Source organism: Podarcis gaigeae, assembly GCF_964106915.1.
Source record: "Podarcis gaigeae genome assembly, chromosome: 17".
Taxonomy (NCBI): Eukaryota; Metazoa; Chordata; class Lepidosauria; order Squamata; family Lacertidae; genus Podarcis; species Podarcis gaigeae.
Window position 1 is genome coordinate 16312094 of NC_139694.1, and position 18258 is coordinate 16330351.

An 18258-nucleotide genomic window follows, 5' to 3' on the forward strand; every position below is an offset into this window, starting at 1 on the left:
AAAAACACACACAATAATTATAAATATTTAGAAACAAATAAGTAACCCTATTAAAAGCAGCACTTTAAACCATTCCAAAGCACGCACACATGCACAAAGTACAACACTCAGCCTCAGAAGACACTGCCACAACAGCCAGTTAGTGGGCAAAGGCCTGTCACAAGAAACAAGTATTTGCCTGCCAGTAAAAGGAAAAGGGGGTGTGTGTACCACGATTTGGAAACAGGCACCAAGAAGGCCCTTATCTGTATCATAGAGTGTCTTGTCATAATTGGGCCAGTTATATTTAGGAAAATGTTTCTATTCCCCATGATTTGGAAAAACGATGAAAATGTGATTCTTGTCTGTGCATTCTAAAGGTCCATAGTTAGAAGGCCAATATGTAGGAACCTGAGCACAGAGTTTTGCCATTCCTGTGCTCTTGTTTCTAAAAACAATCTCATTGGCTTTTAATGGACCAACTCAGTGGTTTCTGAACATATAAAACAGGCAAGAGTCAAGCTCTTATTCACTCATTGCGCTTCTTGCAGGCAGACCTATCTTCCTTCTCTCTCTTACTTGGATATTAATGACTTCACAGTCTTACCAAATCATGTGACAGTCCCTTGTTTTTTACCAAATCATGTGACAGTCCCTTGTTTTGTCCCAGATATTATGTGGGGATGCAACCTAATCTCTCTGAAATAGCAGCATTATAGATCCGTACAGTAGTGCAACGTATCTGAGTCTATAAAGGCTGTCATGTGGAATGGACCTGCTGTTCTGGATACTGCAGTCTAGGAGGGATATTGGCAAGCTGGGACATGTTCAAAGGAGGTTGACAAAGATGGCGAGAGGCCATGAGAAAAGTTCTATGAGAAAAGGCTGAAGGAGCAGGCAGCCTGGAAAAGAAGGCCTGGAGAAGAATCCCAATATGATAGCCATCTTCAAATATTTGAAGAACTGTCACATAGATGATGGAACAAATTTGTTTTTGGAGAGCATAGGACCCAAACCATCAGGATATAAGAAATGCCTGCTGGATCAGACTAAATGGCCCATTTAGTCCAGCATCCTGTTCCCATAATGACCAACCAGATGCCTCTTGCAAACAGGACCTGAGCATAAGAGCACTCTCCTCCTCCTGTAAAGGTAAACGTAAAGGGACCCCTGACCATTAGGTCCAGTCGTGACCGACTCTGGGGTTGCGACGCTCATCTCGCTTTATTGGCCGAGGGAGCTGGCGTACAGCTTCCGGGTCATGTAGCCAGCATGACTAAGCCGCTTCTGGCGAACCAGAGCAGCGCATGGAAACGCCGTTTATCTTCCCGCCGGAGCGGTACCTATTTATCTACTTGCACTTTGACGTGCTTTTGAACTGCTAGGTTGGCAGGAGCAGGGACTGAGCAATGGGAGCTCACCCCGTCGCGGGGATTCAAACCACCGACCTTCTGATCAGCAAGTCCTAGGCTCTGTGGTTTAACCCACAGCGCCACCTGCGTCCCTCTACTCCTCCTGTAGTTTCTGGCAACTGGTATTTAGAAGCATTCTGTCTCTGACTATGGATTCAACCAAGACATTTAACTTAAAGGAACTTCTTGATGGTTTGAGCTGTTTGACAGTGGAACAAACTGAACATAAGAGCCCAGTTGGATCAAATCAAATATGTATTTAATTTAGCATTCTGTTCTCATGGGAACCAACCAGATAAGAACAGCCACACTCTCACCCACATTTTGTTGTAGCAAATGCTATTTACCTGTTCACAGTGTGAAGAAGAACTAGCTTCTGTCTGGCAGGACTTTGAATTAGATGACCTTTGAGGTTCTTCCCATCTCTATGGTTGTTGCTAACAGAAGTGGTTGCAACACCTTCCTTTGCTGATTATTGGCTTCCAGAGCAGACTTGTGTCCTGGTCTGATAATACGTTATGTTCCAAAGTACACAGTCCTGTAATTTTCAATGGTGGGGGCAGTGATGAAAACTTGCTTTGTCTCCTGGCTATTCTGCATTTTATGGATAAAGTCTTCCTTGGAATAATTATAATGACAACAAAAAGTGGAACATTTTATTGACTCTGCCAAGGGTAGCTTTTCATCTTCTTTGGACTATCAGAGGGGAAAGCACAACCCAAATCCTATTATAGGCTGGCAGTTTATCAAAGCACCTGCTTGGGTAAAATGAAGGGAAAAAAAAGAAGAGGGCAGGGGAGGAGAATCCAGAAACATTCAGACTTGCAGATTGTTCTCAGCATGTGATTGTCTCCAAAGCAAGGAGAGATGTGCAAAACCTGGCTCGATTCTCTCTCCATAGGGAAGTCCCCTCAAACCTATCATACATTTTATAAGTAAAATACTTTTATAGAGGCTAAATTTCTTATGGGCAAATTGGGTTCTGATTTGCTATCCCAAAATACTCCTGCTGAATGTGAAATTCTTTCATGGGGTGCAATGCAATTTCACAGTGTCCATGGTGTTTGTGTGTGGACAGATAGATTAGATGGATATATGAATATGAGAAGGGGACAAATACTGTAGGACTTTTAAAAATCATTTGAACCATGCCTTAATTCACCCTCCGCCTCATATCTTGTCAGACCACAACTCCCATCTTTCCTGACCATTGCCCACACTGGCTGGAGCTGATGGGAACTTCAGTCCAAAACCTGGAGGGCATCAGGTTGGAGAAAGCTGCCTTTATTGAACAAAGTTCTTTCCATCTTTGTATCGAGCTTATCCCTATAACAAGCCTACCTGAAAGGGGAGGTGAATCAGAAAGATCCAATGCCAAGGATCCTGAGCAGATTAGGCAGTACAGGGCTTCTCATTCTGTCCTGTGAGGAGAGAAATTAAAATGCAGCCATGTATAGATAAGATATTTTCCATCCAACTTCTCACTTTCATTGAAGAGAATGGGAAGCTTGCTGAATGACAGAGCATGCAGTACACAAACTGGAGCAGAAAGAGAGTCCATGGTTGGTCTAGATCATGAGTAGGGAAGCTACCTTAGCATGTTCATTCTGCATATAAAAAAATTCTCCCTTGGTTCTACTGTCTACACAGGAATGGATTCCATCCCTGCTCCATTTGCTAATGACAGGTGTCATTTCCCTAAGAATTTCCTGCACCCTCAGCATTCTTTGGAAACCAACAGATCTGCATTACTGACAAAGGAGAAAGCCAAAGGATTTAACAGAATAAGCTTAAACTGATTTAGGTTTGGTTAAAGGTAAAGGGACCCCTGACCATTAGGTCCAGTCGTGACCGACTCTGGAGTTGCGGCGCTCATCTCGCTCTATAGGCTGAGGGAGCTGGCGTTTGTCCGCAGACAGCTTCCGGGTCATGAGGCCAGCATGACTAAGCTGCTTCTGGCGAACCAGAGCAGCTCACGGAAGCGCCGTTTACCTTCCCGCCGGGGCGGTACCTATTTACCTTCTTGCACTTTGATATGTTTTCGAACTGCTAGGTTGGCAGGAGCAGGGACCGAACAACAGGAGCTTACCCTGTCGCGGGGATTTGAACCGCCGACCTTCTGATCAGAAAGTCTGTGGTTTAACCTACAGTGCCACTCGCGTCCCTAGGTTTGGTTAGTCACTTTTTAATGTAGAAAGGCCTGTGGCCAGCTGCAAGGATTTAAATCCCAACAGAATACAGCATGGTTTAGTTATTTTTCAGATGCGTTGGGGTCCAAAGAATATTTCCAGCCCCCCAAAAGGCACATATGAAAATTTGGTAAAACCAGAGGACCAGAGAAGAAAAGAAAAAACTGAGGAAAACCAATTCTATTTTCTGCTCTTCAGAATACATTCATATTAAAATGAAGAGATAGAAGATATTCAAATGCCAGGGTGACTTTGAAATACCCTCTATTTTCTTCAGTAACCAGCCATATCATTAATTCTACTACTGTTAAGGAGTATTATTCCCAGCTGTGTTTATTCAGTCTTTAACCCTGCCACACAACCGGTCAGACCTGTATAATTTCTCTTGTTGCCTGTTTCACAGCACTGAGAAGTTTAGGACATGTTCACAACAGTGAATGTGTGATTAGGGTGGACCTAATGTGAGTCCAGGTGGAGTGTACTATCCCCCCCCCCCCCGGAAACAAAAAGAGATGTGGTGGTCAGAACTCCTAATCCATATTCAACTAGATATGATGTGAAAGATCTGAGATGAGGACCTCTTGCAAACAAACAAACAAACAAACAAACAAACAAACAAACAAACAAACAAAGTAATTCAGACGTGTAAATCAGATCAATATACAGTAGATAAGGTCCTGGGAGACCTGCACCATTTCCCAATTAAAACTGCATAAATGCCCCAAACTATTTGCTCAATTGGGTGAAAGTTACACGTATCATACAATTTCCCCCCCTGTGCAGCCTTTTTTTGGGGGGGAGGGGTGCGGGAGCAGTGATTTTCAATCTGGACACCAGCACAGAAAAAAAGGTCAAATGCACAGCTCCAGCATCATTATTCCATTTTTATTCTACCATTATTCCATTATTACTGGAGGCAGACTGTTCCAGCTAAATTGTAGGACTGCTGGAAGAACTGTTGCAGATTTATAAACTCCAGTTTACAAACGTGTTTCGCCAGACAGATTTACTGGGAATGTATAAGCAGAAATGCCAACAGTACAACTAGCCCTAAAAATAACTCCTCAACATCCCCAAGGCTGCTGTTTTCAGTTTTAGGGAGTATAAATTATTATTTTTGCAGTGAAAGTTTCTGCTCTACACATTGTGCAGCTGTCACTTTCTCAACAGCTAGACCCCACAACACTCCAGTCACATGAAGATTTCCCCCCCCCCCACAATCATCTCAGTCCTATGGGCCGCTAGGATGGGTTTGGTGTGCTCAATAGTACTTTTGTGGACTCCCATATGAAAAGGTTGGGTTTTCTGAAGCTATGAATGAGCATCAGACGATGCGTAATCAATTGCTGGGCAGTCTAAGTGGTATTTTGGGATAGAGTTTTTCCAGTGGAAAATGACCACTATGGTTTCTGACATAGCAGCCAATGCAATTGACCAACTTTCAAGGAGGAAGCACTTTTACCAACCAAAAGGTGGCAGTGCTACTGGACACAGAAGAGCTGGAATGAATTACAGCAGTTTTTACTCATCTGCCTTTGCATCACAAAATGTACAAATAGCACCTTGCAACTGCCGTGTTCTGAGAAGCTGGCATTTTTTAAAATGAAAAAAGCTGTTTGCGTTCCAGACATTTCATGCTAGCTCAAAGAATAAAGGTCACAGTTAGCTTTTGAACATCTTTATCCTAATCATATTTATACAACAGTACAGCCCACTGATTTTTTAACAAGAGCGACTTCATAGTATCTATGCTTAGGATGGCAATGTAAGTTCAAATGAGTGGAATCCCAAAGAGGTGGATTTATATCAGAAACACCATCATAGTTTTTATTTTATAATAATATCTTATGTTTTCAAAGCAGCTACATACATTATCTCAGCAAACCTTAATGATGAGGACTGTGTCATTATCCCCATACTGCAGATGGTGAGACAGAGAGAGGTTGACTTGCCTAACACTACCTAAGCATTTTTGTTAGGGGTGAGATTGTAACTGAGAGTTTCCTGGTGGACAGCTCAGTCTCTTCATCTGCAGTCCTAACTCCATTTTTCTGGGCGCAAGACCCACTGAATTCAATAGGCTAGGATTGTGCTATTGCTCACTATATATACAGTTCCATGAGCCAATCTTATTCTATAGACCAGGGTGGGGAACCTCTGACCCCAGGGGTCCAATTAGGCCCATGAAGCCATTTATCTCAAACCACACTGACCTGTCCATCAACTGACATCACTAGAGGCATGAGCTGATGCATAGGATAGGGTTAACTCCTACATTGACAGCGCTTTCCTGTTCCCAGCAAGGCACAAGATTGTGCAGTCAAGGTAGCAGAATTCAACCCCTGCTCATCAGTTTAGTGTGGATTAAGGACTTGCACAAAAGCACTCTTTGAAGCAGCCGTCTCATGTGAGCTACTTCAAAAAGGCTTTTGCAAAGACTTTAAGACCGCCCTTGTGTTCTTGTTTCATGGAGTCACAGATTTGAAAGGAATCCAAAGGGTCATCTAGTTCAACCCTCTGTAATGCAAGACTCACAACTAACCATCCATGACAGAGGGCCATCCAACCTCTGCTTAAAAGCCTGCAATGAAAGAGAGTCTACAACCTCTCAAGAGAGTCTGTTCCACTACGCAACAGCTCTTACTGCCAGAAAGTTCTTCCTGATGTTTAGTTGGAATCTCCTTTCTTGTAGGTTGAAACCATTGGTTCATTTCCTACCCTCCTGAGCAGCAGAAAACAAGCTTGCTCCATCCATGTGACAGCCATCAGATATTTGAAGATGGCTATCATATCTCCTCTCAGTCTCCTTTTTTCCAAGTTAAACACACACAACTCCTTCAATCGTTCCTCATAAGGCTTGGTTTCCATGATCATTTGGTTGCCCTCCTCTGCCCAAGTTCCAGCTTGTCAACATCCTTCTTAAATTGCAGTGTTCAGAACTGGAAACAGGAGCACAGGGTTGTTTTAAAACCTTTAGTAAGCCTCCTCCACTCCCCCTTGAAGGCCCTGATCTTGAATACTTAAAAGGAAAGCACAGGGAGACTTGGAAACAGCATTATTAGATTCCTCCCATTTCCTTTTTAAACCTCTGAGATCTGAGTGCAAGGGAGTCTGTCAAAATGCAGACACATTTAATGTCACATTTCTTACAGAAGATGGGCCGATTAGAGACTTTTGCTTCTCTCCTTTCTTACTCCCTTTCCCTGCCCAAATTATATGAAATATAATATATGCATGGTTACTCAGAAATAAGTTCCGTTGAACTTAATGGGGCTGATTCCCAAGTATGTATATAGGGCTGCCTTCCCTGATCTGAGGCCCTTGGGATGTTTTGAACTACAACTCCCATCAGTCTCAGCCAGCATGGCCCAATGGTTAGGGATCATGGAAGATACAATCCAAAATTTATGGAGGACACTAAGTTGGGGAAAGCTGATTTAAAAGATTGCAGCTTTAGTACTTAATTACTACCAAGAACACCTAACTGAGATGGTACTACCTGAAGGCATTCTTCCCTTATGCTCTTGTTTCTCTGTATTTCCTATCAGATATTTCCCACTAAGATTAAAAGCCTTCATTGAACTACTACACTATCAAACACCAGACCAGCAAGCCAATTCATAGTGATAATCTCCTGCTTGAAAGAAAACACACCCAACACAAAGCAGACACAACCATCCATTGCATTTCACGAGGTCCAAATGCATAACCAGGCCACAAGGATGTACCTTATGCTTGTGAAATTTTTGGATAGGCTTACCTGTGTTGCTGTATAACTACATGGAACTCTGGACGTATCAGTGAAAAACACAGAATATAAGATTAGATTCCTGAGCGAAGTCCAAACAGAGAATAACAATGTGCAAGAAGATTACAGAAACAAAATTGGGACAGGCAAGGAATAAAATATTACCTATGGAGAATAAGAAAGCAATAAGTATCATAAGGTGTTTTCTATGAGATGTACTACTGGTTGGTTTTCCAATCATCACTATGCACCATAGCTTTTGCCACCCTATTGATGACATTTCATTTTAAGCTGCAACAAAAACTGAGTATCCTCACAGCAGAAAAGCATATTTCTCATTTCATGTAGGCATTATCTTGTGTGGTTCAACAATTATGCGTGTGGTGTTTTTTTTTTTACTGACACAGCTTCTCTTTCATCCTATTGTTTCTTTCTCCCTCTTTTCAATGCAATTTAAAAGTAGAGAAAATAGAGATTCCATTTGGATTTGAGTAAGTTTGCCTTACACAATTTAAGAAAAAAAATAACTTTATTGTTTGTAGTCAGTAAAGGCATTGTCACTAAAAAGAGAGAGAACGGGGTCATTAGTGGCTAATGATAATTACAAGGGAGAAGTAAATGAAATATCTCCAGATTCAGCTATCTTTTCCTTTTGTCTTGCTTATATTTGTTATCTATATGAACGTACAATACAGAAACCCTGCCATGTTAGTCTTGAAATTCATCTCTCATTTGTCAGCATGTTTATTTCAGAGTCATTTAGCATTATTAAAATTCCACAATGTCTTAAAAGCATAGAAGGATATCAAAGGTCTCTGGGGTGGGGGAAAAACAAAACCACTGCTCACAAAGGCAACCTCTGGAGTCCTCTACTTACTCTCTGATGTCACATATATTTGTTATGTAAGCAGCAAACACAGAATCCAACAAGACCTTGAAAGAGACCTGTCGCCACGATGCATCCATTCCATCAGATATTTGCTTCACTGTGGGGGCTCACTGAAAAGTCAGGACCTAAAAGACTGGTGGCCAATCCTGGAAGCCATGTCATGGAGGAGCAGGAGGGGAAGCACAATATATCATGCTTCCATTCTCCCTGATTCTCGTCCTGTACCTCCCCTTGCAGTGAAATGCATGAGCTGTCTCTGTCTCTGGAGCTCAGAGGTTCAAATTCCAGTTTGATGTTTTGAGAGGAAACATAGAAATAAGAAGTGTGAATTGTGTGTGCATCCTGTCAACCCTCTCCCAATTTTGTAGCATCTAGAGCCACTCTTAAGGGCAATTCACACTAACTCAACAAGGGTGCGGGTGGAATTTTCTCCATGACATCTTCCCACCCTGCTCCAAGAACTTCTGGATACAGGCACCTTCTAGGTGGGGCCAATTAGACAGCTCTTTCCTTCCTGGCTGTTCTCCTCCTTCTTTGCTGGGTGATCAGCTGTGGAAGAACCAGCTGTAGTGCTATTATCTAAATGATCCCTGAGAAGTGTGGGGAGAAGTTTTGGATAAGCAGCTGTCAAGCTGCTTTTATGTGTGAATTGGGCCTAATGGCTCGTTCTTACAGTATACAAGTAGAATTGTTACTGTTCCCCCATGGCTGTTTCCCATGGTGCTCTTATACTCTAAGACTATGTGGGAAGGACCAATAGCATGATTGATTCCCACATTAAAGTTGCCCACCCCTGGCCCTTTCCTCTGTTATGTTAATGCTCTAATGTTGCGTTATTAGTGGTGTGGGGATATAGATGGATGACAACACCACCACGCCATAATGTAAGAACATGCTGCATCATCATGAATATACTAGGATGGGATGTAAAAAGAATTTGGCAGATACAACTGTACAAAGTGTAATATAGGTATATATGCTGGTTTGATACTAAATGATGGGGCTGAACATACCATCTACTGATGTTGAGAAAAATTATATAAATGCCCCTACCTTGATTTGAATACAAAGTTGTAAATGAAATGACACAACCTATATTATTGCCTTCAAAATCCCATAGATTTAGAATGTGTGTGTGTTGTGTGTGTGGCTGATCCCTTAAATCCCTTAAAACTGCCTTGAAATCTCAACTGTAGGCAATATGACTTGTTAGGCTCCTTACATTCATTGAGAGATCAGATTTTGGGGGAGGATATTGTTATTTTATAGATATGTTTCATGAAATTGATAAATCTTTTCTGTATCTTCCTAATCCTGTTGGACTCCAACTCACACAAGTTGCAGACAGCATGGCCAATGGCCAGGGATGATGGAAGCTGTAGTCCAGCAACGTCGAAAGGGCTAGAGGTCCTCCACCTCTGTACTAGAAAGTTGGGATGGTCAACAAGAATTAGATTCTCCACCGCCTCAGTTGGTCATACCAGCATCATATCACATTGCAATAGCAGTCCAACTCCCACAGCCCCTTTTGCAAGATCTCCAGAGGAGAAACAACAACAGCACTAGCAATTTTACCACACACGTAACTATTCAGAGTCCGCAGTCCTCTCCTGCCCACAATGTATTCACTCTCATCGTGGGTAAAGGCAAGACAACCGAAATACAAAAATGGCAACAAGGAACAGTTAAAGCAATCATTGAAATTATAAAGAACCAAGTGATAGACATTCATGGATTTTTGCTTTTACCTTTAGGACAGCCAGTTCACACAGTAATATTTGCCTTGCTGTTTTACTTGCATGCTTGACCTCAGGGTTGCAATTGGGAGAAGAGAGTGCCATGAAGCTGTGACAGGTGTGTCTGTTTCACAGCAGTTTTCAAGATGCGGGGAGTTCTTTTTCAAAGCATTATGGTCACAGAACTCCCTGCATAGTATAACTTTGCCTACCACCAGTTCCCAATTTATTCTTTTCCACCAGGGCTTTTCTTCATAGATGGCAGCCATTTTCAGATCCGATGATTCTCAGGAGCACCTGTATCTCACTGGAGCCATCTTACTGCTTATATAATCGATTAAAATGTATGCCAAAAACACAACCACCTTTCCACATTATGTGCATTTTTTGTCTTGTGTTGTATAACTGGCATACCAATTATCGTGAGGTATTAAAAAACACAAAAAAAGCTCTTAAAATACACTGGGTTTTCTTATATTTAATGTATGACATATCTTTTGCAAGCAAGCTCTTTGCTCTTACACCATCCTGGAGTCTGAAATGGTGCCTCTAGGGTTTTGTTCTTCACATGATCAGGCTGCCAGGGGTCATTTCTGTGAGAATAATAATAATAAAAAAGCAGCAAAGGACTGTATAGATCAGCCCAGTGTTTCTTGTAAATACAAAATGGACAGTGGCTTGAAGTTTGGCAGTAATTTGGCCTTGTGGAAGCTACTGAGTGGGGAAGGGCTTTTGTTGAGTGGCATTCTCATCCATAAATAAAACTCTGATGGCACTTCACTGGAAATATGGCAGAATGCATTAACCTGGTTCTTTATCCCAGCACACTGACATCTTAACAATGGATAAGAAATTAAAACAGAGGGGTGAGTGGGGGAAAGTACGGTCATCCAGTTAATTTGCCAGTGTTGGTGCCAACCATGACTAGGAAGTTGGACCTTGGACTCTTACAGTAAACGGGTCCAACGTGATCTCACAGATACTTTAAAAAAATATTCCATTCTATATCAAAAGTAGGCACATGCCTTTCTTTCCATAAAGAGAAGAGCAAGGGGGACACAGTAAATTCTGCCTGCCTCAACAGTTTCTCTCTGGTCTTTGATGTAACGTTAGGCACAAGCCACAGCATCTTTCATTGGTGACTACAGAGGTCTGATTTGGGAATTTGGCTGTAGTTATGGAACAAGTGACATCACACTTGGGTCAGTTACTGTGGAAGGAACAAAAACGTCTCATTTGTATTGCTTTAAAATGTACACAGTTAAATATGTATATTAAAAAAAATTACAGTAATACATTAATCTTGTGGTGTCGAATCAACTAGAAGGTATGTATGATGCGAGGATTTAGCAAATGAGATCTATAGATACAAATTTCACTGCAGAGTTATGTTGTAGACAAACGTCTCTCTCTCTCTCTCTCTTTAAATATGTAAATCCTACACTGTAGGGTTTTTTTCCCTTTATTTTTTTATTTTTGTAGTGGTAGAAAATGTTTTGAACACTTGTCCGTGAACATGAGCCGACAGTTTGTTACTGAGATCCTCAGAATGGCAAAAAATTTGCAATGCAAACAATTAGTACTGTATGCCAACTCTGCAAAAAAGCCCTAACACACACACACGCAGCCTCAAAACAAGAGGCTTTGCTGTACAACCTCAGATAGTCTTCCTGGTTTCCATGTACCGTTTGACACCGCGACGGCCGAGAGCCTCTAGCATGGCAATTCCTAGATACCAAGCTTGTTGGATTGGTCAGGATGCCACAGGAGAGGGGGGCAGGGGAAGAATTAATAATTCTAGCAGCACACAACCATCAAATCATTTTCATATTGAACCTGCGTGGTCCCGGGACCTCCCCTTCCACAACCGCACCATTGTTCTTACGGGGGACGTACTCGAGGTCAATGTTGGTTTTATGCTTGCCTTTCCCTCGGCTCCACACAAAAAGTAGTAAGAAACAAAATAAAACCACCCCGAGGAATGTGAAGCAGCCCATGGCTGTCGACACCAGTATTGTCTTAAGGTCCAGGGAAAATGTATTCATATTGGTTCCATTGGAACTGGTGTCATTGGAATCTGTCATGTACATAGGAGTCCTGTTGGCATAAAGGAAACGATCCGAGGCAAACCCTTTGACGGTTAGGGTGGCTGACAAGGTGTCGTTCCCAGCAGCGTTGCTGGCCACACAAACATAGATCCCGCTGTCTTGATCTTGGGCAAACCGGATCTCCAGGGTGCCATCTCCAAGCACCGTAGCTCTCCCATTCGATTTGGTGGTGACCAGTCTCCGCCGCGGCGTCAGCCAGGCAACGGTGGGCTGAGGGTCGCCATCTGCACTGCACTGTAGCTGCACCGTTTGGCCTTCCTCGATCACCAGGTATTGCAGCTTCTTGTCGCGTATCCTGGGCTTCTTGCAGGTGAAGTAGAAAGAAAGGGCGGTGCTGTGGAAGTCTTTGAAGGGCCTCTCTTTGACGCTGTCTGGGCCGGCGCACATTGGCTGCTGGCCTCCAAACTGCAGCGTGGGCTGCCTTTGTAAAATCCAAAGCAAGCGGCAGTCGCAAGCCAGTGGGTTGTTGCTTATGCAGAGAATTTCCAGGGCTTTGGTGGAGTGGAACACGTTCTCTTCGATGGTTTCCAGCAGGTTTTGGGACACATTAAGAACCCGGAGGAACCGGAGTCCTTGGAATGCATGGGGTTCGATGGTACGCAATTGGGCCCCAACTATGTGGAGCTCTTGGAGGCGCACCACATCAGCAAGCATGTCCGACTCAATGGTGCTGATGGGGTTGTAGGAGAGATTCAGGTGGGTCAAGTAAACCAGGTGCTTCAGGGCAGAATAAGGGACAGTGGACAGGTTAGTATTGGTGATGGAGAGGGAAGTGAGGTTCAAGCCATATAGGCTGTTGATAGGGATCATGTCCAGCATAGGCCAATAGTCTATTTCTAGGTTTTTCAGGTGGAACAATCTCTTGAAGGCATATGCAGGCAGAAGGTTAATATTGAGATGTCTCAGGTGTAGACTGATGAGGTTGTGAAGGTGAGAAAGGGCTTCTGTTGGTACAGCTGTTAGGTTGCATTTTTCCAGAGTTAGCTGCTCCAAACTGAGCAGTCCGCTGAAGGCCCTGTGAGAGATATAAACCAGATCGTTATCCCCAACCTCGAGGGACTTGAGGTTGTGCAGATCCTGGAACATGTAGTCCAGCAGAATGACAATCTTGTTCTCACTGATATCTAGCTTTGTTAAGTTTGACAGCCCGGTGAAGACCCCTAAAGGGACCAGCTTCAGACGGTTCCCTTTCAGCCGCAAGGAGCGCAAGTTAAACAGATTGTTAAAGGCTCCAGGCTCGACGTTGGCAACGATGTTGTCGCTGAGATCTATCTCCTCCAGCAGAGGGAAAGCTGTGAACTCCTCCGGGTTGACACTTTTCAGCCTGTTCTTGCTAAGATCCAGGATTTTCGTCTCAATGGGGATGCCCTCGGGGATGGCAATCAGGCGCCTCCGGTGACAGCTGACAGACTTGTTCTGTGCTGAGCACTCACAGCGGGCCGGGCAGCCTATGGTGGAGCCCATGAAAATTAGCAACACAGCCAGACCTAGAAATGGCTGCCAGCATGATATGGCTGTGTGAAGCATGACTCCACTGATGTTGTCTAATCCTCCGTCACAGGCCTGCCAAGACAGAGAGAAGAAAACAAGGGAGTTAGCTTAGTTTAAGGAGAGTCTCACGCTAAGGCAAATCCCATTCATTTTCAGTTAAACTACCAGCAACAAAACTTATGAACCTGTTTTCCCAAGCACATACACCCAGTTTTCCTTTGTTCTCTTTTATTTATCCCCCCCAATTTTATTTATTTATTTTGTTTAAGTAAGTAGTACAGAGAAATAAAACAATAACAAAAAAGAAAAAAAGTTTGAAAACAATCCAAAAACATTGAAAGCAAATATTACATACTTATATAATACTCTCCCCCCACAACCGCAGCTTCCCTCCGCCACAATTCAACTTCTTTGAATCTCTATTTCCACCTTTATCTTTGTATTCTCCAAATGTATCATTCTTTGTATTTCTTTTATCTCTTCTCTTTTCCAAAGCATACATATACTTTACATTTTTATTCTAGGCATAATGTTTAATATGGGTAAAAGATTGGATTATACTGGAGAAAACTAACATAATGTTTAATAAACTTATTTAGAACAAGTATAAATTATTTACTCCCTTGTTCTCTTTTAATGGCAATGGCACCCACTCGAGAGGTGCCGGATCTGAGTTCTGTCGAGTTCCGGCTGGAAAAAAAAGCCCTGGTTTTCCTGAAGGGATGCACCTAAATATTGGTTCTTCCATTTTCTCCACAACTGATGTCTGAACTGAACATGTGGACCAGAAAAGCTTTACATGGTCAGGTGACTTCCAAATCTTATTGGGACTTCCATCTCTCATCAGGCTCAGCCAGGATGGCCAATGATCAGGAATGATGGGAGTTGTAGTTAAGTACCAAGCAGGGGAAAGGTTTAACAGTAGTTTACACCTTTCCCACCTTTCCCCCCTTTTTTACTTTATTTATGTAGGCTGTTGACAAGTCAGGATTGTTGCTTATATTAATTCATAATGAATTAAGATTTTTCAAAATAAAATAATGCAAAGCAAAACAATGCCACACATTCAAAAGTATGTCACATGTATTATCTTGTATTAATTCTTATAACAACCCTATAAGGTAGGTCAGTATTATTTCCCCCATGTCACCGACTAGCATTGGAAATCAAAAGAGAATGGGTTGCCTAAAGCACCTTACTGAGTTCACTGCCTGAAGAAAGAAGAATGGCAGACAAAATTAATGGACTACGCAGAATTGGATAAAATGACAGGAAGGATTCGAAACCTGCGGGACCAGAGATTTACAGAAGATTGGAAGAAATATATGAATTATTTGAAGAGCAACTGTAATCAACAAATTACGCTAGTAGGACTACAAGAAGTTTTGTAGGGAGAAATATATGAAATATTGCAAAGAAGAGAAAGAAGAGAGATACTAGTTATGAGATTTAAAAGTAATAGTTAAAATAAGAAATGTAAATTAAGTGAATAAATCGGAAAATTTTCAGATGTGACTGATGGAAGTCAAAAAAACTGTATAAGATGTAAAAGTACGTTTAATTATTGTTGAAAATGATATGTTAAAAACTAATAAAACTAATAAAAGATTTATTAAAAAAAAGAGTTCACAGCAAAGGACAGATACGACCTGTATACTGGATTTCCTCATTCATTCACTGACTTTGCTCCTTTTTTTTTTAAGGCTGCCTGTCTGCTATGCAGCACTCAACAGAAGCTTGCAATGATTAAATATAAAGCAATGAATAACACATTCAACATGAAGGCATTACATTATAATTATGCTTACAATTGAGAAAGTATAACAAAAATGTGATGGGTCATTTATTTCCTCGCCATATCCTTCCTTCCTCTTCCCATGCAGGCTTCTGACTTAACTGGCCCCTTCCCATGCAAACTGGCCCCTTCCACATGCATGCATTGCTGCACATATACCCTCCAAGTGTCTCTATTTTCCAAGGACAGTCCCAGAATTACACAAGCCACCCCAGCTTCTGATTGGTGCTTGTCCTGAGAGGCAGCTGCAAGGGCGAATCCTGTTGCCTGCATACGGCTGCCACTGCCAACCTCCTCCCTTGACTATTTGATGTACCTTTGGGGGCAATTAATTTGGTATGTATTTATTATTGGTTGTTTATATGTAGGCCTATCATTTCAACCTCTGTATTGTATTTGAATGCAATAGATTGAATTTTATATTCTTTCCAGCTGATGAAGAATTAGCGTTGAAACAGTTCATTATCCCGGAAGAACTGTTCTCTCTGCTGCTGTGCTCGGAACACCCTTTTGTAATGTTTGGAGCACCTACCATCTTACTTCTGTGGTGCTGTTCTCAGCAGCGGAGGAAGCTGCTCGGGTGCCAGGGGCAGGGCGAGCCGCCCATAGGGGCGGGGCGCACTGTGGAGCCTCCAGAGTGTGCCTGCTTCCTTCTGCTCAGCTGCCCTACAGCCGGGGGGTGGGCAGCGGGCGGATAATTTGGGCAGCGCGAAGCCTGCACACGCCTAAGTCACCACGTCTCTCCCTGGAGAGACGTGTGGCTCAGGCACACTGCAGACCCCACGGTGAGTGCTGCCTGGCAGTTTGTCACCCCCCTCAGTGGTGATACCCGGGTCGGTCCACACCTACCGCACTCCCTTACTCCGCCCCTGGCTGTTCTTATAGCTCCACTGTGCTCCAGCTCATTCTCAGCAACATTTTGGATATGATATTTACTGTGGAAAGGTGTTCAGCCTCAATTTCAAAGGTTCTTTATAGTGACATACCATTCTAATCATTCTTCTTATGGAATAATAATAATAATAATAATAATAGTCCAATCGAGTGTTAAAAACAATACAGCATTAAATATTAAAAACTTTCCTAAACAGGGCTGCCTTCAGATATCTTTTAAAAATAGGATAGCTGCTTATTTCCTTGACATCTGATGGGAGGGCGGGTGCCACTACTGAGAAGGCCCTCTGTCTGGTTCCCTGTAACCTCACTTCTCGCAATGAGGGAACTGCCAGAAGGCCCTTGGCGCTGGATCCAGTAGTTTGTGACTCCCTGCACATATTACATGTCTTCTGTTTATGAATTCTGAAACAGTTTGATAGTGTTATATAAATATTGTCAATATATTATTAGCCTACGTGTTGCTTGATGTTGTTCAGATTGTTCTGTTTTGCAACACAGGGGATTTTTCTTTTTGGTTTATAACCTTCTCCTTTGGGCAGTCTGTAGTAGCTGGTGGAGAGCAGGTGAGGAAGAGGAGAGGTTGTCACCACCAAGACGCAGCCTTGCGTGATGTTCTGGCTCTGAGGGGCAGTCAGAGGGCAGGACCGCCCTAGGCAGTAAGAAAGGGATAGCAGAGCACAAGAAGTCTGGATTTATTTATTTTTAAAAATGCTTTGTGTATCCATATCTGATTTTGCCCCTTTCTAAAATTTATTTATTGGTGTGTGTTTTCCTTTTTGCAAATCTACCAAAGAATAAAATTGGGATTTAGGGATTTTCTCAAGATGGTGGTGGGCCTGTGTCTTGTTGGTGATGGGGTGATAGCACTCACCCTTCTTCAGATAGGAAATGGTTTGTGGGGCGGGGGATAAAAATGGGGGGTCAAGGAGGGTTATTTGGAGGGGAGTGAGAAATGTCCCTATATTCATCTGAGGAATTTTGGAGAGCATGCTGCATATGTGCATTATTATTATTATGCACAGGTTATTAATATAAAAGATCACAAGGAAATCTAGCACGCGATTCAATCAATATTTGTCACTTAAAAGAATCCAGTTGACTTTAGGGCTACCATAATAGGATCACGGCATTGGCAAATGCTTACAAATACATTTTATGCAGGTATCATGTTGTGTGGGTAGCAGGTAGCACATGGGATAGAATAGTCTAGCATAAGGAGAGAGAGAGGGTTATAAATGGGGGTGGGAGAAAGAGAGAAAATGAAAGCTAAGTGAGTGAGTACTTCTGACCCAATGAGCTCCAGTTGGGTTGACTGAAGATGAAGCTTTTGAGGAACTGTCTCAACAACGCTGCCCATTTCATTGGGGAAACTTTGTCCTGGACTGGCCAGGAAAGGTGTAGGACTCACTTCTGCCTGAAACTTGGGTGGACTTGCCATCTCCCTTTGCCCAAAGGGTAACTTTGGTTGCAGTGAGCCATCTTTGAAGGACAATTGTATCCCATTATGGTGTAAACTGCCTCTCATAACTGTGGGAACATGCCTCAACCTTGACTTGTCCAGCTGTTTGATTCTCCTCCTGGGCATCTTCTAAGACGAGGCTAATAATGTGTGGCAGGTTGTGTGGTGGCACTCTGATCTAGCCTGGGAACGCGAATGAAGCCTCCTCTTTGTTATGTGACCCTGTGAGATTTCAGCACTGTCTGAGAAGAACAGACTGCTGAGACTCATTTAAACCCCCCTTCCTTTCTTCAGCTAAAGCTTTGGAAGCCAAAGAATTGCTACCGGTGTCCAGCTGTGTCAAAAACTCACCAAGCTAAACTTCACTTCATTAGGAATTAAGTTACCACTGAAAACCTATCAGGCCCTGTGATTTGGGGCTTCTGATGAAAGGAGCTTTCAGCCACTCTGATCATTACTTTTGGAACGCAGCCTGAGAGGGTAGCGCTTTCGTACTGATCTTCCTTCCGTGCAGGGAATTCATTTCCTATCTCATCCATCTAATATATGAAGCCG

General features: G+C 42.7%; 1 protein-coding gene and 1 long non-coding RNA gene across 8 annotated transcripts in view; one reads left to right on the top strand and one right to left on the bottom strand.

The window, feature by feature from the left end:
- Positions 1 to 1233: 1233 nt before the first annotated feature.
- Positions 1234 to 4063, top strand: LOC310835401. Its single transcript, XR_014559639.1, has 2 exons — positions 1234 to 3195; positions 3560 to 4063. It is a non-coding gene; the product is annotated as an uncharacterized lncRNA (long non-coding RNA).
- Positions 4064 to 4796: 733 nt separating this feature from the next.
- LINGO2 (leucine rich repeat and Ig domain containing 2) overlaps positions 4797 to 18258 on the bottom strand; it is a 536253-nt gene continuing 522791 nt past the window's right edge. For all 7 annotated transcript variants that reach the window (XM_083719064.1, XM_083719062.1, XM_083719058.1 and 4 more), the window contains one exon: positions 4797 to 13624. In XM_083719064.1, coding sequence (XP_083575190.1) covers positions 11768 to 13588 — 1821 coding nt within the window. In that variant the 5' untranslated portion in view covers positions 13589 to 13624 and the 3' untranslated portion in view covers positions 4797 to 11767. The remainder of the gene's footprint in view (positions 13625 to 18258) is intronic.